This window comes from Lactuca serriola, chromosome 9 (genome assembly GCF_051521515.1).
Source record: "Lactuca serriola cultivar US96UC23 chromosome 9, Lser_US96UC23_V15, whole genome shotgun sequence".
Taxonomy (NCBI): domain Eukaryota; kingdom Viridiplantae; phylum Streptophyta; class Magnoliopsida; order Asterales; family Asteraceae; genus Lactuca; species Lactuca serriola.
Window position 1 is genome coordinate 17027085 of NC_136416.1, and position 25324 is coordinate 17052408.

The 25324-nt window shown below is 32.1% G+C and overlaps 1 protein-coding gene across 1 annotated transcript; it reads left to right on the forward strand.

The window, feature by feature from the left end:
- Positions 1-17819: 17819 nt before the first annotated feature.
- On the forward strand, positions 17820-19604 carry LOC145075046 (dCTP pyrophosphatase-like protein). The gene is made up of 2 exons (XM_079021336.1): positions 17820-18035; positions 19087-19604. The coding sequence occupies exons 1-2, from the start codon at positions 17910-17912 to the stop codon at positions 19345-19347; spliced, it is 387 nt and encodes a 128-aa protein (XP_078877462.1). The 5' UTR covers positions 17820-17909; the 3' UTR covers positions 19348-19604.
- Positions 19605-25324: the final 5720 nt, after the last annotated feature.

The following is a 25324-nucleotide window of genomic DNA, read 5'->3' on the forward strand; positions in this document are numbered from 1 at the left end:
TGCACTCACAACACGTAATTTATATTAAATACTTCATATCTATGTGTAAGATGAAAGTAATTATGCACTCACAACATGTAATTTATATTAAATACTTCATATCTATGTGTAAGATGAAAGGGACCATGCACTCACCTGAGAAGGTGGTGACTCGGTACTCGGACAATGCTTCGTATACTTTAAAATAATTTCCTTCGACGAAACCTAGTATTATTACCAATTTACTACTAGATTTTAGTCTAATATTTACCGTGACTAATTATTAGTCTTATTATTATTATTATTATTATTATTATTATTATTATTATTATCATTATTATTATTATTATTATTATATAAGCGTTTAAACAATACTTTCCAACCACTATGTACGGACAGGGGTCAGACATAAAACACCGGAGGGAATGACCATTTTGGCGTATAACACTTCTGAAATCCAACAACCCTATGCGGCCCTTTAAACCAGATTCTCTGTACCGCGAGTAGTTAAAAAGATATTATAACGACACTTATATAAGTCATAATAATAGTTCAAATATTTATTATAAGTTCATAATAACAATATTAATTTTGAATATAAGCTATATTAAAATAGGGTAAACATAACTTACTTACAAGGGGATTGTAGCTAGGAGGCGGGCTCTGCAGGGGCAGAACTTCGTCGCTGAATCTTTCTAAGAAAGATTCGTGCAGCGCTTTGACGCTCACCTTACTATACTAAAACTACAAAAAGAGAAGTCGAATCACGAGGGACCGAAATGTTCTGGAGATAAGAAGAGAAAGACTCTTGAACCAAGAGAATGGTGCAAAAAATATGAGAGCCCAAACCTCTTATTTATGGTAATTGAATTTATAAAAACTACCCTCCATAATTACTTAATGACCTTATAGCTATATAAACGACTAAACACCCCTTCATAATACTATTTTAAATAGATTTAATGATATTTGTACTAAACTAATCTCGAAAGAACTCAAGATTAGTCTTATAATGACCGCATCGTCGATACCTTTCTAATGATATATACATATGTGTATATATATATATATATATATATGTGTGTGTGTGTGTGTGTGTGTACGTATATATGATTTATACTTTATTTTAATACGTAAATACGCTATTATAATTTTTAACTCGTTCATACGAACTCCGTTTTTGACGTTATTTATATCCACGTGTAGGTGGAGATGTACTCTACAACTTTCGTTTAGACTCCGTCGGCTAATTTTGACTTTATTTTTAAAGCTATATTTTTAACAGGCCGGGACAGGATTGGTCCATTAAAATCTCATAACTTCTTCATCCGATGCCCATTTTCGTCTGTCTTTTTATCGTTACGCTACTAATAATGAGATCTTCGAATTTCGTTTAGGTTGTGTCGGCTAAAAACCGCTCGATCTAATACTCGAACTTCGGGATGTACACCGCTAAGCCGAAACTTCGAAAAATCATAACTTCCTCATACGAAGTCAGATTTGGACGTTCTCAGGCTAACATATTCTATGACTTTTATTTAGATTACTAAGGCTAAAAATCGCTCTATCATAAATTCACTATTTACGTCTTCGCGGTGCCGTGCCGGTTCCGTCGCTAAACCTCGACGGGTCATAACTTCTTCGTTATAACTCGGATTTCGGCGCTTTTTATATGTACAGAACCATTGAGACGTATTCTAAGACTTGGTTAAGATTATTTATTCTAAATAATCTTTTGTCGAAAAGTCGTTTTCGACCCCTATTATCTCTAAATTGACTAGCCCAGATCTACGGGCGTTACAGCTCCCACTCCTCGTCCACTTCATCTTTCCTATCTCTTCCTCCAATTTTATGTTTCTAGTTCTTGTTGGCCACTCGACCTTACGAAAAGTAAGGAAAAATCATTTTGGGTAGGTTTGCACAAACATCTATTTATAAGGCTAAAACATAGTAGAGTGGTAAAGGAATTTGACTTCCTATATCGCAACCCCGTTCCATACGGCATATCGAGCTGCGACCTCGACATTCACCATTTTGGTGTCGTGAATGGCACATTCTTGTTCTTTCTATCTTCCTCTTTTCTCCCAACAATGCAACTTTATCTCTTTTCATTCTCTTCTCTTTTACCTACAACAAGCAATGTGAAGATAAGAGAAGAAACAAAAACTACTTGAACACTTCTTAAAATAAGAGAAGAAAAAAACACTTGAACCGAACCATAATGGTATCAATAATGCTTCACCTTTGTTTTTTTTGGTTATCCATAACCCTCACATTCATGTCTTATAACTAGGGTGTGCATAAGTCGTTTGGATCAGACAGGGAAGAAAACCGAACAATAAACAAATCAATCTTAATGCAATCTCCTAACTAATGGATTTGGTAATATCGATTTCCATATAATGGTTTGTTATTGGTTAACTATCAGGATAAAAAAATATTATATATAATAAAAAGCAACTCATGTATGAACCGTATAGTTTTGTTTTTTTGGACTTTTACCATAATAGTTTTGGCATTTAGACTTTTGTCATAATAGTTTTATATGTTGGCAGGTTTGGTCCCTATGTAGAAAATAAATTACAAAAATTGTCCATACCCATCTTGTCACGTTTGGATTTGAGACATTGGCCACAATACTTTTGTATGCTAGCCGGTTTGTTTGTAGCACCTGATCCCTGGTATGCATTTAATTCAAAGTATTCATATATTTTTCTCCGAGACTCGACGAGTTGGAGGCCCGACTCGTTGAGTAGGGTCGGGATCCGCATACATTTTAAGTGACCTACTCGATGAGTCAGGAGACTGACTCGGCAAGTAGGTGTTAGGCAAGTAAAACCCTAAATATGAGGGTTTGCACCCTATTTAAACCACTTATTCAGCCTCCATCGTCCTTTATGCTCTCAGAACTCTCCATATCAAACCCTAATCGTTTGTGTAAAGATCTAAGGCCTTTGTGGTGGTTTTTGGCTATATTGGAACATAAAAAGGAAGAGAAAGGCTTGAGAAATCAAGAGGAGGCTAGAGGAGTTCGAGTTTGTGCACCCTCTACAGTTCTTTAAAGGTATAAAGTTGATACCTTGCTCTTTCATGTGTTAGATCCCTTTTTAGGGTGATTTAGGGCTTTTAGGAGCCATTCTAGGTGATCAATCATGAATGCAAGCATGGTTTGGGGACTAAGACTTCAGATCCAAGGTCTTTAAGGGGTTACAAGGCAGAAAGGGACTGATTTTGGAGCCTTAGAGAGCCCCATGCATCTTAAGAGTCTCATTTAGGGCCATTTGAGCTCATAGTTCCATGCATGCACGTAAAGTTTGTAACTTTACGTGCTAGATCGATCCTAGAAGCCTAGATCTATCTTTTGGTCAAGTATTATACATCAGAAATCGAGAAATAAGACTTGGTCATTCTCGACTCGGTGAGTTGTTCTTGGGACTCGGCGAGTCCATGGCTTGACTTCCCTTTCCTGTTATAGTTCAAAGGAACCCAGTGAGTGTTAGAGTGGTCTTAGAAGGGTCCGGGGGAATGAGCCAACGCATTAGACTTAGCCATGGACCTGGGAATCATAGGACTCGGCGAGTGTATGAACAGACTCGGCGAGTCCAAGGCAATCTCCCAACATTCGAAGATGAACTCGATGAGTTGTTCATACAACTCGGCGAGTCAAGGGCAGGACTTGTTCATAGAATGGGGATGAACTTGACAAGTTGTTCATACAACTCAGCGAGTCGGGTGAAGGTTCATTCGATGATGTTTTAGAAGGAGAACTCGTCGAGTCGTCGCTAAACTCGACGAGTAAGGGCGTGAAGAAGGGCAGATGAAAGGATAGGGACTCGACGAGTCAGGTCAACTGGAAGTTGACTTTGACTTTGACTTGTTCAGGGGTAAAATAGACTATTTTACCCTAAGAGTAGTTATCAGTGTCTGATTAAGTGTTTTATGGATTTATAGCCGGAGGATCACCGGAGCAGCAGTCAGACATCTGCCGATCAGCTTTTCAGTAGTCAGCCTTACGAGGTGAGTTACCTTTCAGTAGCGGTGGGTCTACGGCCACAATGTCGGCCCACCAGTAGAAGTTGTATGTTAGATGATTGGATTTGTGATATTCATTTGGGTTTGCTACTACCTAATATGTTTATGTGCTAGTATGTTATGATTTTATGTGATAGTTGCAGTAAGGGCCGAAGGGGTAGTAATACCCAGTTATGCTAGATAGATTATGATTATGTGATATATGTTATGTAGTAGTAGTAGAGGGGTGAAATAGTCCCCAATTTCCGGTCGAAAGGACTGAAGGGGAGGTCAACACACATATATGCTAGGCAATGTCCGTTCGAAAGGACCGAAGGGGAGGCCGACACCCAGATATGCTAGGCAATGTCCGGTCGAAAGGACCGAAGGGATAGGTCGGGCACCCATATATGTCTGGCAGTATGTATGTTTTATGTTTGTATGGTATGTGATATGATGGGGGAACTCACTAAACTTCGTGCTTACAGTTTTCAGTTTTGTTTCAGGTACCTCTTCAGCGAAGGGGAAAGAGCCAGCGCGGTAGCTACACATTACACGCACATCAGATTTCCGCATTATTGATTCATGGGATTGTACTCTGAATTTACTACTCTTGGTGTTTGATTTGGAACATGTTTTGAATGATTTATGGTTCGTTGTGGTATTAGCAAGATTTTCAGTAAATTTTTATGAATCAAATAATTAAAAATGAAATTTTTGGACTCGAAATTTTGGGACGTTACATTGGTCCTAGGTAAAAAATAAATTATAAAAGTTGTCCATGTAGTTTACGAAAAATGTCTATATGCATTCATGGGATTGTACTCTGAATTTACTACTCTTGGTGTTTGATTTGGAACATGTTTTGAATGATTTATGGTTCGTTGTGGTATTAGCAAGATTTTCAGTAAATTTTTATGAATCAAATAATTAAAAATGAAATTTTTGGACTCGAAATTTTGGGACGTTACATTGGTCCTAGGTAAAAAATAAATTATAAAAGTTGTCCATGTAGTTTACGAAAAATGTCTATATGCATTTTTTATAGAAATGGTCATTGTGTTAAAATAGTATACTTTTGGGTTTAAAACTTTGAGCACAAGACTTTCGTGTTGGTAGGTTTGACATTGTGGAAAATAAATTATAATATTATCTTTGTAATCTATAAAAAAGGTCTCTATACCAGTTTTTTACAACAAATGGTCCATGTGTTTAAAAAAATAGAAAAATGTTTTGTGTTTAATTGAAAATTTATTGATTACACCCCACCCTCTTCCGGCAAAGCGAACATAAATAGACGCCCGACCCGCATCCCAAGGAAGTGAGGAGGGAACAATTTCTAGTTAACTAATATTTATAAAAATTAGTACATTGTTATAAAAAATTAAAACAAATAATCTATTCGAACCATTGCAAATTCTTAGAAAAAATTATAACATAGTTATAATGAAAAATAAAATTTACATGATATTAAACAATCAATACATAATTAGAATTACATAATCAGTTATAATATATAATAGACCAAATTATATAACGTCTGGATATTTTTCAAGTTATGTAAATAAACTAAGATTCAACTTTTGATTATTCAAAAAATTAATATAGAAAAAAGATTTTTCTTTAATATAATCATATATCTTGTCAATTAGTATACTTTAAACCTTGATAAATATGGGTAAAACCAAAAAACATTGATGGAAAATTTTTCCTTCAAATGATTAACATAAATGAATATGATATATACACCAATGTAAAATACAATTTACACAATTGCACATCATATTTCATTTACTTGAGAAGCCCATTTATCAATCAAATTTCCAAATTAGTTCAACAAATTAACATTAGAACTAACAATTAATTGTAGATTGATATAAAATGCATTGACTGGTTCGATATGTGGGATTGCTGATACACATTGCATACGACGATACAATATTTTAGAATTCCTTTCGACTTTGGCTTCAAATATGTCAATCCAATTACCAAACGGCTTAGAATTTAACGGATTATAGTATACCTTATGATGTATTAGGAGTTGAAAAATATATTATGTCATTCTTTAAAGGGTTGAAAGTTCAATTCTTGCTGAGACATTGATGTAGTTATTGGTTAGATTAGTAGTCATTCAAATAATCTATATATTTTTTAAAAATTTAATATTCTTAGTTTGTAATTTGTGAAGTACTATGAAGCAGTTTGGTTATCCATATAAAAATCAAAACTGATCGATTTCAATCTTTTAACAACAACTAAAAAAATGAACCGTTAGGTTTAATGTTAGTTTGGTTAATTTTGGTCGGTTAGCTTAGTTTTAGTTTAATTTTTCAATTATTATGCTTGTGTTTATTTATAGTTATGCTAATTTTTTGAAATCATAAGGAGAATCTTCATTAAAAAGAAGTTAGGAACTATAGGTACAAATTTAGAGAACTACGAGGACCATTTATGCAATTTTGTGTAAAAGATATGTAGTATAGAAGGTATTAAATGACATATGAAGATACCCCGACCGATGGGTTGTTGTTGTCTTGTTGATTTGAACCGACTACCCACTCAGTGCTTTCGCCATTGATCCAGTAATGAACGACACCACACCGATCCCTCCGACGACACGGGGGCCAACTCATAGCTGTCTCCATTGATGAACCACTCCTAAGAAACTATTAAAATAATCCCACGTCCCCACGTCCCTTTTACTTTTCAAAACATCTTATACCTGTAGACTTGTGTCCTATGGACTGTGACAGTATAAGACTACCCCGTTATCAACTTAACCCAATCCAATTTTTCTATAAAAAATTAATTTCTCTCTCGTTCACTTATGCAATTCAATTTTCTATATTCATTAACAATCCGACCCAAACCAATTTTTAATAAAAAAAAAAGTAAAAAATATTTATCGATATTGATCTTAATTCGTAGAGAAAAAGAAATCATGTATTAATATATAATTTATTTTATTTTTTTATAAGAATAAAATCTGATTATTTATGAAATTAATTTTTGATCTTAAATATTAATGTAACACCATCTTTTGATGATGGACACATGACTAGAAACATGGGACATTAACAAGCTGGGTTGTTGTGGTGAGCGGATCACTGCATTTCTTTTTACATCTTATTTTTTTCAAATTAAATAATCGATGAGCCGCTCGCATATAACCCCTGATGGGATGGTCTAATCACACGTAATAACAACAAGGGATTTGTTAAAAAAACCATTTCATTTTATCATACTGCATTACACATTATTTTGACAACCAAATGTGTAGTCAATCATATCGTTCTCATCACCAAGTAAAAGAAAATGGGAGGGATCTAAGACAAATGTGTCAAAATTAACATTATTTATGAGAACATCTTAGATCAATGGAGAAGTAGTAGTAATAAAGTCGTTATTTTGAAGGCGAATAATAACCAATACCGATTGAATTATAACGAGACATCGTTTGCTTATTTAGTGGCTTGGGATGATCTAAGAAATTCCATAAAATAGGCGTTGATGCCCAAAATGATTCACGAAATAAGTGGTCCAAAATAGACCAAGACATTCGACTCCACATTTTCCGTCCGAATGGAATAATGAAAACAAGCAACATCGTCGACTAATAAGATGAAACCATACATCGAATAGTGGGTATGTTGGAAAAAATTAAGGCTGCTGAAAAAAAAATTAATAAGGAAAAAGGTAATCGATGATGATGCGAAAATAAGAAAATATTTTAAAATCTTGACAACTAGCACAACACATAATATCGGAACGGTCTTTTAAGTGGCCGAAATGTTAAAGAAAAATTTGTCAAAAATATATTTTTAGTGGTATATTATTTTTAATTTTTTTAATATATATGTTTTTTGTTTAACCGATTGTATTATCGAACATTACTCTTATGCTATTGTATTATCGTACATTAATCTTATGATATTTTTTCTAACAGATAATATATATATATATATATATATATATATATATATATATATATATATATATATATATATTATGAAAATATTTTTTTTCTTCTAAAAATAATTATTTTTATAATATTTATGTCTAATAGATTGTATTATTATACATTAATTTTATGATGTTTTCTTGGTCTCACAGATATTATCCATTACAAAATATTATTTTTCTTCTAAAAATAAATATATTTATACTAATACTTTTGTCTAACAAATTGATATCTTACATCAGTCTTATTGTACTTTTTTGGTATAATAGAAAATATTTATTATAAAAATAGTATTTTTCTTCTAAAAATAATCCATTTTATAAGATTAGTATAAGATAACAATTTGTTAAACAAAAAATATTATAAAAAATGGTTACTTTTAGAAGAAAAAAACTATTTCGTAGTATATATCATACAATTAATGTAAAATAATACAATTCATTAGACAAAAATATAATAAAAACGATTATTTTTAGAAGAAAACAAAATTGTTTTCATAATAGATATTTACTGTTAGACAACGAAAAAATCATAAGATTAATGTAAAATATGTAACACCCCATTTTGGAAAGTACTTTGGTTGTGGATTTCAAAGGCCAAACTAGGGGCGTTTTGGTCTTTTATGGATCTTGAAGTTTTATTCAGAAGATTTTTTGGCCCGGGGTGTGTCGTTAGAAGCGTAGGGATTCTCGCCACCTTTTCGTGGATATAAAGTTTGTTGGAAACAGACCTCGAATAAGGAAGATATGACACTTGGAAGTTCTTGGCATTAATGGTCCCTAATGGAAAAAGTTGACAAGGACCATGCATGCAAAGTGGAAAGCGCGTGGGTACGCCTAGCGTAAGTTGGGTTACGCCCAACGTATAAATGGAAATGGTCGCGAGTGCTTTAGGCGTACGCCCAATGTACAGGAAGTACGCCCAGCATACGTCTAGTGTCCACAAACCCTAACTTTAGGGCCAACCACTATATAAAGAACATAATGGCTCAAACCCTAGTCTCCTTATCTGTCCCCAACCTCAGAGAAACCCTAGAACGCCTCATCGCTTCATCCTTGGGTGATTTTGACTTTAAGAAGCTCATTTTGATGGTGTAAGCTTGGAAGAAGAAAAGAGGAAGTTGGCAAGGAAGAACTTGGGAAGTTGGAGCTTATAGATCTAGAATAGCATCATCATTTCGAACTCTTTGGACGTATAAAGTTCATAACTTTACTTAAGAATGCTTAGATCTAGTGTAGTGTGGTTTTGGAGTTATTTTGGTCGGGTAAATGGCATAAAAAACACTCTTTTTATACAAAAATTCGATTTTGACACCGTGTTTTTTTTTGTGCCAATTTTGACACTGTGTTTAGCAATGTGTTACAATTCGGACCACTTGACCGGTTAAACATGTTGCATGCTGACGTGACATGATGACGTGTCAGTTTTGATGACGTGGCATGTTGACATGATATGCTGACGTGTCAAAATTAAATTTTTTCTCACAAAAAACACTAAGTTTTCATTTTTTTTTTTCAATTTTGACACTAAGTTTAATTTTTTTCTTTCAACTTTGACACTATGTTTTTTTGTTTCAAATCGAACATCATTTTTTCCAATTTTGTTCAATGTTGACAAATTTTTATTTGAAACCGTATAAATATTTTTTTAATACATTTAAACCGTATAAATATGTTTTTTTTTTTCATTTAAAAACCATAGTTGTGTATATATACATTTTTTTTACACTCAAACCATATTTTTATGTATAAATATGTATTAGTTATATAAAAATTGTATTTTATATTAAATATGCAACTTTAAAATGTGGTTTTTAAACGAAAAAATATGTTTATACGGTTTAAAATGTAATAAAAAAATATATTTATACGATTTCAAATGGAAAATAGACAAAATTGAACAAAAATTGATAAATGATGTTCGATTGGAACAAAAAAACATAGTGTCAAAATTGAAATAAAAAATTAAACTTAGTGTCAAAATCGAAAAGAAGTGAAAACTTAGTGTTTTTTGTAGAAAACAAATCAATTTTGACACGTCAGCATGTCACGTCATCAAAAGTGACACGTCATCATGTCACGTCAGCATGTAACCTGTTAACCGGTCAAGTGGCCAGAATTGTAACAAATTGGAAAACACAGTGTCAAAATTAACACAAAAAAACATGGTGTCAAAATCGAATTTCTGTGTAAAAAGAGTGTTTTTTGTGCCATTTACCCTATTTTGGTCCTAAGAATGGACCTTTATGATGAAATCCTGTTTGTGAGCTTAGGGTTGCCACCCTCAAAGCTAAAAGGGTCCCATAAGCAGTAAAGTCTCCATCTTGAATGACTTAATGGGTTCATGCATGAGATCTAGCCTTCTTTATGGAAGAGGAATATCATTCTTGGGCGTCTGGCTTGTTTGGGCCAAGTTAAGTCACCAAGTCAGTGAATTTATGGATTAAGACATGGAAAAGGACTTGGATCTGTGTTTGTAGCTTCTGGAGTGGAGTATTAAGCACCTAATGAGAAAGCGACTTAACAGGGGGAGTACGCTGAGCGTACATGCAGGTACGCCCAGTGTACACACCATTTGCTAGTACGCTTAGCGTACATGAATGTACGCCCCGCGTACTTTGGCAGTTTGGGCTTCGTGTTATTGGGCCTCTGATTAGGCCATGCTTTGGACTTTGGGCCTTAGTGGGCCAGTAGAAGTCAGATGATGTGGGCTAAGAAGATGTTTGGGCTTAGGGTAAGGCCCACTAGATGGATTGGGCCCGGTTTAGCAAATTGGGCCATTAGTGGGCCACTAGTGGGCTTGGGAAGCTTACCTAGTATTGGGCCTTAGTTTTGGGCCTTAGATATGGACCAAGTTGGTCTAGGGGTAGAATGATCATTTTACCCTAAGAAGGATTATTGTGTTGGACTAAGTAATGTTTGGTATTGGTAGTTCGGGAAGCCGAAGGGTCAGCAGTTCGGGAATTGCCAGTTAGCAGCCAGAGGAGTATCAGCAGGGTTCAGCAGTGCGAGGTGAGCCTCCTCACTGTGTTAATTGGTCTAAGGCCACAATGTCGACCCATGTAGTTTATGAGTATGAAGACCCGGGGTTAGCCCTAGGCACTGCATGCTAGTATGTTATTTCGGACCAAGGTCCAATGTCGGGCGGGTGCCCGAGGAAAGGTTATATGTATGTGATTCCGGACCAAGGTCTGATGTCGGGCGGGTGCCCGGGGAATGTTTGTATGTTAGTATATAGTTGTTGTCTGTGTGATACTTGTATGCGCCTGGTGGGGAGATGAGTGTGGGCGAGGGCCCGTATCTCATCACTAGCTGAGTGTGGACGGGCTTCCATAACTCATTAGTAGTAGAGTAGGGGCGGGACCCAAGATAGGCGGGGCCTTGAGAATAGCAGTTATAGTATAGTGATTGTTTATGGTGTATTAGCATGATTATGTGATGGTGTTTGTACGTGTATGGCGGGCGGGGCTTAGAGACAGGCGAGGCCTAGTAGAAACATATCTGTTTACCGAGCGGGGTTCGAAGCCAGGCGGGGCTTAATGTCGGATTCGTCCGGAGTCGGGCGGGGCCCGATGTAGCGGGCGAGGCCCAGTGCTTGCAGTATGTGATTATGTATGGTATGTGGTAGGTTGGGGAACTCACTAAGCTTCGTGCTTACGGTTTTCAGTTTTGGTTTCAGGTACTTCCGGTAGCGGAGGGAAGAGCTCGGGATGATCGCATGACACACGCCAAAAAGTTTTAACTTGAGATGTTTTTGCTTTAATAATTAGGACATGTTTTGAAACAATACTCTAATTTGATATATTTATCTTTAATTATGGTTGGAATGATTGGATACTTATGGTTTTATTAATGTTTTAAAAAGAAAATTTCGTTCATGATTTTTGGGATGTTTCAAAATAATATAATCCGTTTGACAAATATATTATAAAAATGAATATTTTTAGAAGAAAAAAATTTATTTTCATCGTAGATATCATCTGTCAGACAAAGAAAATATCATACGATTAATATAAGATAAAACAATCCATTAGACAAAAAAATATACTAAGAAAATTGTCAAAATGAATACAAATTGAGTTTATGGAACTTAATTGACTTAAAAAAATAATTTATAAATTGATTATGAGGCCTAAATATAAAGATTTTTCAGTACGTTTGTTCATGTTTTTTTTATTATCGATGAAAAGTTTCAACTGATCTTATATCTAACTTTATTTTATTTAGTAAGTGTTTAAAAACTAATAAATATAAAAATAAAGGATGAAAGTATCATACAAACTTATAAAGCTAGATTTTTTTTTTCTTGAATCTCATTCATTTGAAACCTTATTTTTTTTAACTTCCTCAAATCACATTCATTTGAAACTCATTCTTTTAACTAATGCAACTCAAAAGTTTTCTTAATTATGATTTAACACTAAAATGTTTTATAACTTATATTTTGTTTAATTAACATTTAGTGAAAAGTTTACTATAAAAAGGCTAGTCTTTTGGGAAGACATGCATACAAATCATATATAAATTTCAGAAAGAAAACAAACTTAAAAGTTTTTGTGTCGGGTTGAGGTCTTATGACCAGTTTTGGAGATATGCTATTATATTAGAGTTTTTAGTTTGTAAGTTTGTTATATTGATTCGTTTTTATATTTTCTTCATTTTGAGATTATTGTAATACAGCCGTTTTATATTATGGTTTAATCGTTAATATATTGATCATATGTTATATAGGGTGATGTTGAAAATATTTAATTAAATATTTTAAATATGTTTTTTTTGTTTTGTGAATGTATCGTTTCAAAAAGATAATTAATTAAAACTCATACATATGTTATACTTTCCATCTCTCTCTCTCTCTCTCTCTCTCTCTATATATATATATATATATATATATATATATATATATATATATATATATATATATATATGTCAAAACACTTCAACCAAAATTCGTTTAAAATCTAATATTTCAAATCGTTTTTAATAATGATTGTAAAAATTTCAACATGTGTTACTTAATTGATTAATAAAAATATTAATGTTTTGAAACTCCTAACTTTTAAACTTATATTATTTAACTAGGTGTGAGACCCATGTATTACATGGGTTTATTTTAAAAAAATTAAATATAAAATTTTAACAATTTGAAAACTTTAAATTTATAAGAAAAATAAGAATTTTTTTGAATTATTAAAATTAATGAGACTTTAATGCATTAGATACATTACATATATAAACCATTTTATAATAAATACCTTACATATATATTACTTTACATATTAAATGTGGATTTTAATTTAATAAAATCAAAAATACAATAAAATGACAAGTGGAAAATAGAAAAATTTAAAATTTCTAGAAAATGCCATGTGTCCAAATGAATGAGAAGAGGACATGTGGCAAAGTCATTTTCATTTATTAGGGTAGATTTGTTAGTTAACTAAAATATTTTTCCTACATAAAGATAACATTTTTATGTTTGGTTACTCATATTTGTTTATGTAATTAGAAAACATGGTGTACACAGAATGACTAATTCAATTTCACATAGGAATTGATACCACTAGAGAGGTATGTTGTTTTTAACCGGTGGTAAGAGATCCATATACTCTTTTTAATTATTTATATTAATGCTTAGTAATATCTATTTATATTCATATTCACCTTATTTTCTTAGGTACACATTAAGGAATAGGATTCTCGGCGCACCAATATAAAGTCAAATGTACGCCTTGCAAAATATATAATTAAAATTAAATATCATATTTACTAATCGACTTATTTTAAAACTCTTGATGATATTTATATATAATGATATATTTTGTATGACTTCATTCTTAATTTCAATGTTTAATATTTGAAAGTTCATATATGAAACCTCGGATGTTTTGGTGTAATATAAATAGTGTAATACAAAGTTTATTAGTTCAATATTGTTTATTAATAGCTCATTCAAAACAACTTATTTCTTATTTTATTCAAAAAATATTATCGGACATAAGAAAAGTAGATTATATTAATGTTATACAAAAACTTATAATATATATTGGATATTATAAAAGTAAAAGTAAAGTTTATAAGGTATGTACTATATTAGATAGTATCAAAGTATAAGTTGATGAATTTTTATGTTATTTAATAATTCGGTTAATGCCCAAGACATAACTAAAAATGTAAATTTCAACATATTTCTATTTTTCCCATAATTATTTTAACCACTTAAAAGCATTCTTGCGCAACGTGCGAGGTTACGTCTAGTTATAATATACTTTGAAACATGTGGAGAAAAACGAAAGACGGTAACATAGTGTTGTGGCTGAACTTCTTTTTCTGATATTTTTCTTTAAAACAAACATGACAAACATGTATATATACATGCATCTAGAACATTAATGAAAACTAGAAAGGATTCCTCGGCGTTGCCGGGATCGGAAGGTATTGCTTTGTAAAGTAAGCATACTCGGATCAAGCAACATCTCTTTTGGTTCAAAGCGAGTCCAGGCCGTTGTTTTTTGTCCGTTAATGTGAGGGTAATTTGGTCTTTTCAGGTAGTAGAGATTGAATTTGTGACCACGGGTAAACCATATGAACCATTTATGTAATTTTGGCGGTGGTGGCAGGTGGTGGTGATGGCAGACGGTGGGTGGCTTTATGGTATATGACGAATATTTTCTAATAAATAAAACATTAATTTAAAACGAAAAAGAGAAATATAAATTAATAAAAAAAAATCGGATTAGGAGTAAAACAGTAATTTCGGTTTCCATCGTTATCCTCAATGTGTTAATTCTGGTAAACCACATGGACCAAAAAAGACAAAAAGTTTAACCCAAATATAATTGAGGGACCATTTTTCAAACCAAAGTGAAAGGGTTGTTTGTGAACAAAAGTATAAAGGTGAAGGGTCAATGTTATATGTAGAAGTACTAATAATATGTAATAAAAAGCGAGGGTTATGAAAAATTCAAACCAAAGTTACAAGGTTGTTTGTGAACAAAAGCATAAAGGTGAAGGATCAATATTGTAAATAGTGGGAGACCAAAAGAGACAATGTGCCCTTAAAATCTTTCAAAAGTTTAATATGTGGTATTTTACAAAAATGGCTCCTCATGCTTAAATATGACAAACATAATAATAACAATAACAAAGTTAATAAAAGGATAATTTTGTCATTTAACATCCATTTAACGGAAAATAGACAGTAACAACCTCAGGACATAAAATGCAAGATTTGGAAACCATATTGATTAGTCATATCAATTTTTACAATCTTAAACCAAAAGTGTATATTGGAGTGAATCATATATATGAACCAAATCTATAATTTACTCTAATTTTGAATCGAGTGCGATGTATGAATCTAGATCTTTTAAAAAAATTAGATTTATTTGAACTCTACAAACTCTTTCTCGTTCATTTTATTTTAAACAAATACCACAAACATGTACATATACATGTATTTTAAATGATCGTTTGAAAAATAACTACAACGAAAAAAATATGTTGGAATATGCATATGTCCACATGACACGAAAAAAATAAAAATATGTTATTCCACAAACAATATGTTATTTTATATATATATATATATATATATATATATATATATATATATATATATATATATATATATATATATATATATATATATAAAATAACATATTGTTTGTGGAATAACATATTTTTATTTTTTTCGTGTCATGTGGACATATGCATATTCCAACATATTTTTTTCGTTGTAGTTATTTTTCAAACGATCATTTAAAATACATGTATATGTACATGTTTGTGGTATTTGTTTAAAATAAAATGAACGAGAAAAAGTTTGTAGAGTTCAAATAAATCTAATTTTTTTAAAAGATTTAGATTCATACATTGGACTCGATTCAAAATTAGAGTAAATTACAGATGTGGTTCATATATATGATTCACTCCAATATACACTTTTGGTTTAAGATTTTAAAAATTGATATGACTAATCAATATGGTTTCCAAATCTTGCATTTTATGTCCTGAGGTTGTTACTGTCTATTTTCCGTTAAATGGATGTTAAATGACAAAATTATCCTTTTATTAACTTTGTTATTGTTATTATTATGTTTGTCATATTTAAGCATGAAGGGCCATTTTTGTAAAATACCACACCTCACGTTCCCCCTACCATCATCACCTTCATCGTGTGTGACTATCCGTCTAGAATTTGGCACAACAATCTATAATAAGAAAAAGAAAAACAAAAGATACAACACATGAATCAAATGGTTAATTATGCCCATCTTTATGCCAACTACATGAAAAAACCAAAAAATCTACAAATTTGATTGAAGAATAAAAACATTATTAGAAGCTAAAAATCATAATAGATTATGTTAATTGGGTTGTAGACATCAATTGTTCTTTATGCTCACACATGCACATGATTTATAAAGAAGATCACAAAAACCCTCATAGGAAAATATAACCAAAAATTGCACGAAACAAAAAACACAATAACTGATTATTAAGGTCTTTGTTTAATACAATTTTCTTAAAATAAATTCGCCCTATATGAGTGTTTGTTTCTTAGGATACAACAGTAAAAAATAATTCTTCTAGATTACCCAAACCCTCACTAGACTGTATTATACCCTGGTTACAGTAGGAGATGAGAGAAGAAACAAAAACGTAAGAGAGAAAGATAAGACTGACTTTGATCCATTCGGTGTAATCTAAACCTTCAAGGAGACGTTTTATCTCGTAACTGATGTCATTAAACATCAAAATTTAACAGTACATTAAAGAGTATAATTAATTTGTAAATCAAAACTGAAATCTATTATTAATAGAATTTAATTCGGGATTGTAGTGGTTAAACTGAAATGAAGTCAAACTGTCTCGCATTTACACCTTCATGTGTGCACGTAAGAGATAACATTTGGTTTTATAAGTCTTACAATGGTTAGAACCCTTGTAGTTATATACCTATCTCCTTTTCTTTCTCCCACCTATATGGGATTAAACAAAACCCAATTAACTTCTTTGTTAACCTCTTTTAAATACCCTACTTTATCAAGTAATTTGTCATTCATTATTAATCTGTTTTGGATATGTGATAGATCGAAAAGAATGTATCACGAAGGAGAACACGAACTTATAATCATTTGTCCATTTTGATTACATTTAAAGTTCAAAATTCATGTTTAAAATTGGAAAAACTCATTTTTGGAAATTAATGAAACTAATTTTCCAACAAACCCAACATAGTTTTTAATTTATATTTAAAGGGTCTATAATCTGTGACTTCAAATACACAATTTTGAGACCACCATCCCAAACCATTTATATGTAAAGCTCTGTATTTGTTTATGTATCAAATGGAGATGGAGAGGTCTCGATGGTGGAGTGAGAAAGAAGTGATTGACTTACATATGTTTGGATTCTCTTTATCAAATTCCTGTAAACGAGAGCATATATACTTTAATTTCGAAAAATTACAAAAAATGAAAAAATAACATGGGCATTATCATCATTTTACATGTACCTAATAGAGGGTTATAGACGCTCACGGACGTACAATACAAGATTTGGAAACCAAAAGGACCATCCATGTTAATATTTCAAAAGTTGGACCAAAAATGCAGTTTAGAGCAAACCACATTAACCAAATCAAGGGTTATACAATACAAGATTTGGAAATCAAAAGGACCATCCATGTAAATATTTCAAAAGTTGGACCAAAAATGCAGTTTAGAGCAAACCACATTAACCAAATCAATAATTTACTCACAAAAATTTAAGTGGTTGAATAGTTGAAGGACGTTGATTGTAAATGCATGACTCGTGGGTGTTTATCCCATTAACAAGTAAGTAAGGGTGAACTTAGATATATCTCTATTTATAAAGAGGCTTTCTGTTTAGTATTACACATTTCTTCCGATTTCCTCTTCTTTTCTGTAACGTCTTACTGATTTCAGCAATAGATGACGGGCGTTTCGGAAGGAGATGATATTGTGACGCTGAAACTATTGAAGCAGAAAATGCATGATTTTGCTCAAGAACGAGATTGGGAGCGATATCATAGCCCTAGAAATCTTCTACTGGCTCTGGTAATTTACACCTTTCGTCTTCGTTTTCAGTCTGTTAATGTTCTTTTTAATTTATGAATTGTATATGCTCATCTTCTGGTGGCTGTGTTTGAACTGTCTATGGTTTTCCGACGATCATACTTTGGAAAGTAGATTATTATCTTGTTTTCTGACGATTGAACTGGTTCTGAAACGATGATCAAAATATTCTTATCAGATCTCCTTCTGAAACGATGAACATGGATTTTCATATCGATATTTCCCTTGATTTTCACATATTATAACTAACATTTGCTTTTTATTTTCTTAATATCTTTAGACAATTGGAAGATAATTGAAAAAATTAATCTAACCTTGTTTATTTGTTATTATTATACATGGATTCTCTCTTTATCTTCTTGATTTGGTCCATAAGATATATTTATTTATTTATATTTATATTTTATAGAAAATATTTCAACATTCAACCACGTTTTATTAGTTGGCCCCAACTATTATTGCTAGAGAATTTTCCGTTTTCCATGTTTCTTTAATTTTTAAATATCCAATGAACAACGTAGATTACGGTAATATGTTGCTTGAAATATTTAAATAGAATTTTCTTTTTTTGCAAAATACTAATAAAATTATATGGATTGTATATAATATTTTTTCCCATATACATCAACTAATTTATATTTTATAGAGTAACCCAAAATTAAAAATAATAATAATAATAAATGGAATGACCACATAAAAGTGTTTGCCTAGAAGATGGGATGACCACATAAAAGTGTCGGAGGCTGAACACGTCACTATGACAGCTAAGTGAATGACTTTTACAATATTATAATATCAAAAGAAAAAACATATTGGAATCCAACGACTATAAGAGTCAAGTTTATGCTTTTTCTTTGCATTACTAGAATTATGATTTACTTTCGTACATTAAAAGTAAAATAAAATAAAGGTAAAGAGTATAAAGACCATTAGTAATGGGTTTTATACAAGGGTACATAGAGTAATAGTAATTGATTTGATTATATAATATAGTTGGTTGATTAAATAATAAATATATATTATGAATATATAGGTGGGAGAAGTGGGGGAGTTGTCAGAGATATTTCAATGGAAAGGGGAAGTGGCGAAGGGATTGGGAGACTGGAAAGAAGAAGAGAAGGTTCATTTAGGGGAGGAGCTGTCTGACGTGTTGCTTTATCTGGTCAGGCTTTCTGACATATGCGGCGTGGATTTAGGTCAGGCTGCCCTCCGTAAGATCCGTCTTAATGCAATCAAGTACCCTCCTCCGCCTCCTCCTGTCTCCAGTGCCGATGATGCTTCATCTCTTCAATAACTTCTTTACTATATATGTTTAAGCCTCTCTCTCTCTCTCTCTCTCTCTCTCTCTCTCTCTCTCTCTCTCTCTCTCTCTCTCTCTCTCTCTCTCTCTCTCTCTCTCTCTCTCTCTCTCTCTCTCTACAATAGTTTCTTAATATTTCTTTTTTGAAAAAAGAAACAGGGTCAAATGAATGTGTGCAATTTGTGGTGGATATGTGTTTTCTTTTGTCAGGGAAGTATTTGGGCCAAGCATAACACATGGATTGCATCAAACATTTTCATGAACAACCTAAAAGAGTTTTTTTTTTTTTTTTTCCTTTAATTATTATTTACTATTATTATTATCATCGAAATTTTGACATGACTTCTTCGTGACTGACATATCCATAAAATTACATGTATAATTTCCACTTTTGTCTTGAAAGGGTAACGAACTTTCGATTTTTGTCACATTTAGTCACTAAACTTTTTTTTGTTATCTATTTGCCATTGAACTATTGAAATTGTTCACATTTTACCCTTATGACCGACTGTTACCGGTCATAAGGGTAAAATGTGAATAGTTTCAATAGTTTAGTGGCAAATAGATAACGAAAAAAAGTTTAGTGACTAAATGTGAACAAAATCGAAAGTTCGTTTCCCTCTAAAAAGTTCAATGACTAAATGTGAACAAACTTCCTATTGTATTATGTTTTAACAAAATTATTTATTTTTGTTTAATTGTAGCAACATTTATTGATGAAGAAATCTATGAAATAAAAAAACAAAATGTAACATCCGGATTTCCAGGTATCATAATTTAAGTATTTTTCTTTTGAGTTAAGAAGAGAGACTCGACGAGTTGACGCCTCAACTCGTCGAGTAAGGTCGCGACTGATGACTCGGATTAATGAATGGACTCGAAGAGTCGGTGAGGCGACTCGATGAGTCCACGCTATTGGCAGAAACCCGAAATCTTTGGGCCCGAGCCATATTTAAAGGCACTTATGGCCTTCAATTGCGACTACGTTTCCCATAAGTGAGAACCCTAGCGAGCTTGAGTGTGTAGAGTGAGAGGAAGAGCTATCTTGAGCATTTTGGTGTGATAGATCTGGACCCTTCTAGGTTCAGAGAGCCGAGAATATGAAGCTTTAGTAGAGTAAACCTTGGGGTTCGAAGTTAGGAAGCATTTATGGTATTTTTATGGTATATATAGTTACTTTCATCTTACACATAGATATGAAGTATTTTATATAAATTACATGCTATGTGTGCATATTATTTGAATACTTGTTGTCTATGCTGGATGAACGATTTTATACATGTTTTAAAAGATTTAAACGGTATATTTATTTTATATCTACAAATATGTTGCGGATGAAACATGGGTAGATGAAATAGTTGGTGTGTGATAAAATAAAATGATGAGAGATAAGTGATGATAGAAAGGTGATGATAATTAGGTAAATAGATGATGATGAATATGTGATGTAGGATGAAAGGAGATACCATAACCTTAACCAACAATGTGGCGATGTAGTCATCTATCAGAGTATAGATGGTGACCACGGACTATTCTAGATAACCCAGTGGAAACACCAGTAGGCCCATAACCTGTAGGTGATGAATTACGAGTTCAAGCGATGTTGTAACTACGTATTCATGCGATGATACTCTAACCCCTTACTATGAATTACGAGTTCAGATGATGTTGTAACTACATATTCATGGGATGTCACAAATTTCGCATGTCAAACCAATGGTCATAATTCACATCAGTGAGAATAGTTCATTTTTTTGTAAAACCAAAATCAGATTGGAAATTTTGATTTTTTATTTTGGAAAATCTCAAACCATTGGTTTTTTATTTCGGTTTTGGTTTTTTGTTTTTTTTTAAATATATTTTCAGGTTTTTTTTATTTCATAGATTTCTTCATCAACAAATGTTGTTACAATTTAACAAAAATAAATAATTTGCTAAAACATAATACAAGAGGAAGTTTGTTCACATTTAGTCATTGAACTTTTTACAGGGAAACGAACTCTCGATTTTGTTCATATTTAGTCACTAAATTTTTTTTCGTTATCTATTTGCCATTGAACTATTGAAACTGTTCGCATTTTACCCTTATGATCGACGTAAAATGTGAACAATTTCAATAGTTCAATGGCAAATAGATAACGAAAAAAAGTTTAGTGACTAAATGTGACAAAAGTCAAAAGTTCATTACCCTTTCAAGTCATTATCCCTTTGTGGTGGATATGTGTTTTCTTTTGTCAGGGAAGTATTTGGGCCAAGCATAACACATGGATTGCATCAAACATTTTCATAAACAGCCTAAAAGAGTTTTTTTTTTCCTTTAATTATTATTTATATCATTTATTACTATTACTATTATTATTATCATCAAAATTTTGACATGACTTCTTCGTGACTGACATATCCATAAAATTACATGGTAACTTTAGACCAATCTCCAATGTATTTTTATTTTTTCCCCCAAAAAATAAAATAAAAAATGGGATAAATAAAATTTCATTTCAAATCCTATTTCATTTTTACCTCATTTTTTACCCCTAAAAATTATATTCCATTCTTTTAACTTATATAAATTGTCAAATACACATCTTCTGTTAATTTGGTTTTAACAAATATATTGTCTATATTTTTTTCGTTACAATAATATTAAATAAATAATATTATATTTATAATACATAACTATAAGCTTTTGTAAAATATGTAATTGTGCTTTAAAAATTTCAATATATCTTTAAATTTTAATATGAATTTGATAAATAAAAAGAAAATCTATATGTATAATTAATTAATAGAATTTAATATATAACACATTATTATAAGTATTAAATATTACATTTAAATAATAATTAATAGGTAAGATAACCATAAAATGTAAAACGATGGACTAAAACCGACAACTTAAAGTTTATTTCTATTTTGGGATAAATGAATAGTATAACATAAAATATGGTATTGTACTATTAATTTCCCTCAAAATGGGGTAGAGTTAGAGAGGAATGAAAGAAAAAATGGAGGAAATAATAAAGAATATGAGTAGGTTGGAGATGCTCTTAGACTATATTTACAAATAAAAGGTTACAACCCAATTAAAATAATAGTTTTTTTTTTCTTATCCATTTATACAATCAATACTAACAACCAACCTTAACTTTTTGATATTTGTCAACAACCAAAACAAATTATATTCTATATAAGAATTTTAAATAAATATAAAAAATATATCAATATCATATTTTATTTGTAGGTGATTAAAAATCATGAATTTTGATGTAATTTATCTAATTTTTCAATTTATAATTTATTTAATAAATAGTTAATAAAGTTAATAAGAAAAAGAAAATAAAACTCAACCATTTCTAGGGTGGCATGTGTCAATTGTGGTTGTGATCTTGAATTGTCAATAAGTTTGGATTGCAACCTATACCTTGTGTAGACCCTAGAGTAAATTACATTAATCGTCACTCGTGCAGGTGTCAAAAAAAATACACGTTGAGTCTCTATTTTCAAAAATTAACTTAAATCGTCACTCAGCTCATTAAAAATTGCACGTTTTGTCCCTCGTAGCATACAATGACTAACTTGCCATTTTCTTTTTCTTTCGACAAAACTGCAACATTGGTCCCTGTGATATTCAAAAAACTTTAGATAGGGTCTAAAAAGTTTTCAACTTGCATGGAAGGTCCAAAATCAAAATGTTTCCATGATTTTGGTACAAAAAAATTGAAAAGACGATTATGCCATTTTATTTTCTTTTTTGTATTTCTTAAATCTATATTATTACATTTACAATTTAAAAATAAATAAAATATTGATCTATCAACCCATCCCCGACCCAAAACCCCTCCCCACTCTCTCTTTTTGACTTTCTTCCTCTCTCTTTCTCTCTTTCCATTGCCATTGCTGTCTACATCCCTTCTCTACACTCCAACCTGCAAAACTCACCTCCGTTCCATATGTGTGAGGATGACAGACCATTCAAATTGAAACCAAAATCAAACTAACAAAAAAAGCATAATCGTGTTCATCATGTTCTTCATTTGTGATGCAGTTATGGGTCTTGAAATACAAAAAAGAACAAAGAATTTTACTACTCCTCCGACCCATTTCTCGCCTTCTTCTTTCTTTCCGGGTACTCAAACTCCGACAATAAATATAACCAAACCAAATACATTCAAAATACAATCAAACCAGAAATATCTTGGATATATCGTTTATGAATAAGGAAACTATATATACAATCCGTGAAATCAAATCTAATGATCATGAAATCATGAAGAAGGAAACCATAATTTTTTTTTGCTCTTGAGACATAGAAATACATACCAATAAATCAAATTGGATGAAATTGGAATCATAGATAAGGAAACCAAAAATATTACCTTGTTCCTAAGGTATGTATTTGAAACAAACCTTGGACCTGAACCAAAATCAAACAGTTGGACCTGATGAATTTGAATTAAAATTCTATGAACTCAAACACAGTGAGCATAAATCCCTAAACCAAACTTTTGAACTTGCACACTTGGTCCAGAAATTGAAAAGCTCCGTCTGAAAACCAAATACACGGATCTTGTTGTTGACATCAAATGCAATGGTCTTGACAAATTTGGTTTGTTAGAGTTTTTTGGCCGGAGAAAAATCAGGTTCACTAGGGCTTGCTGGTCGGAGAAAACAAGTATTGTCGGCGAGAAAAGAGGAACGAGAGTGTTCGATATTTCATATAGTCTTCAGATTTCTAGAGAGATGGTGATGAACTTTGGCGAGAGGTTTTGGTGAAGGGAAACAAACTTGTTTTATGAACTCCGATGATACATTTTGGAGAGAGAGAGAGAGAGAGAGAGGTGGGTGGGGTGGGGGATATTTTGTTTCTTTTTCTTTTATTTTTTTTAATTAAAATAGTATTAGAATAATTATAAAAAATAGAAAAAAGAAAATAAAAGGGCGTAATTGTCTTTTCAACTTTTTTTGGACCAAAATCACGGAAAACGTTTTGATTTTGGATCTTTCATGCAAGTTGGAACATTTTTGACCATATCCAAAGTTTTTTAAATACCACAGAGACCAATGTCGCAGTTTTGTCTTTTCTTTTTCATTTGTTTGTAATTTATCTTTTATTATAGTTAATTATATTTTATACAAAAAGAAATTTCCCTTTAATTTGGTTCCAACCATCTCCAGCCACTAATCACCTTCGGCCACCGGCCATCTCCGACAAACACCACCATTCAACTAAAAAAACAAGAAACAAAAATTGAAATTATACCCTAAAATAAATCTAAATCTAACTCTACATCTGAAAGAGATATGCAAATAAGTGTTTATGGACATAATCCATACCCCATATCTACAAATCGGTCAAACAAAGAAGAGATAAAATAGGATTAGAGGAAGATCATGGCCGGACAAAAACTCTTCAGCCCATTACCCACCACTTCCATGAAAAAAATCCCTGAAATTGTTTAGGAAGCTAAATCCTCTAGCAAGTTCAAATGCTAAAAGAGGGAGATAAACGGTGGTGGATCAAAGAGGGAGTTTGGGTGGTAGCGATGGTTTGTGGTGTGTGATGTGTGGTGTTCCAAGAAATTGATGCTTGATTAACCCCTGAAGTGGACACCGTGGAGTCTACAGTTGCCTCAAGCAAAACTCTATCAAGATTTCGAGTCCACATTTTCCTAGCAGGTCTGGATCAAACCAGGCTAGGAGCGAAATCCTAAGGAAGGATCCACCCCTCGATCTTGAATCATCGTATGCCTACATCCGCAAAGACCATATTCAAAGATAATCCATGGAGGAACGCAAGCCAGAACCTGACAGCATGGTGCATTTGGCCTCACGAAATCGAACTCAGAACACCAAAGGAAGAAATAACAAGGGAAATACGCTTACGTATACTCATTGTGGCGAAGATGGACACTCAAAAACCAAATGCTATGAACTCATTGGTTACCCGGAGTGGTGGGATTTCACAAAGAAA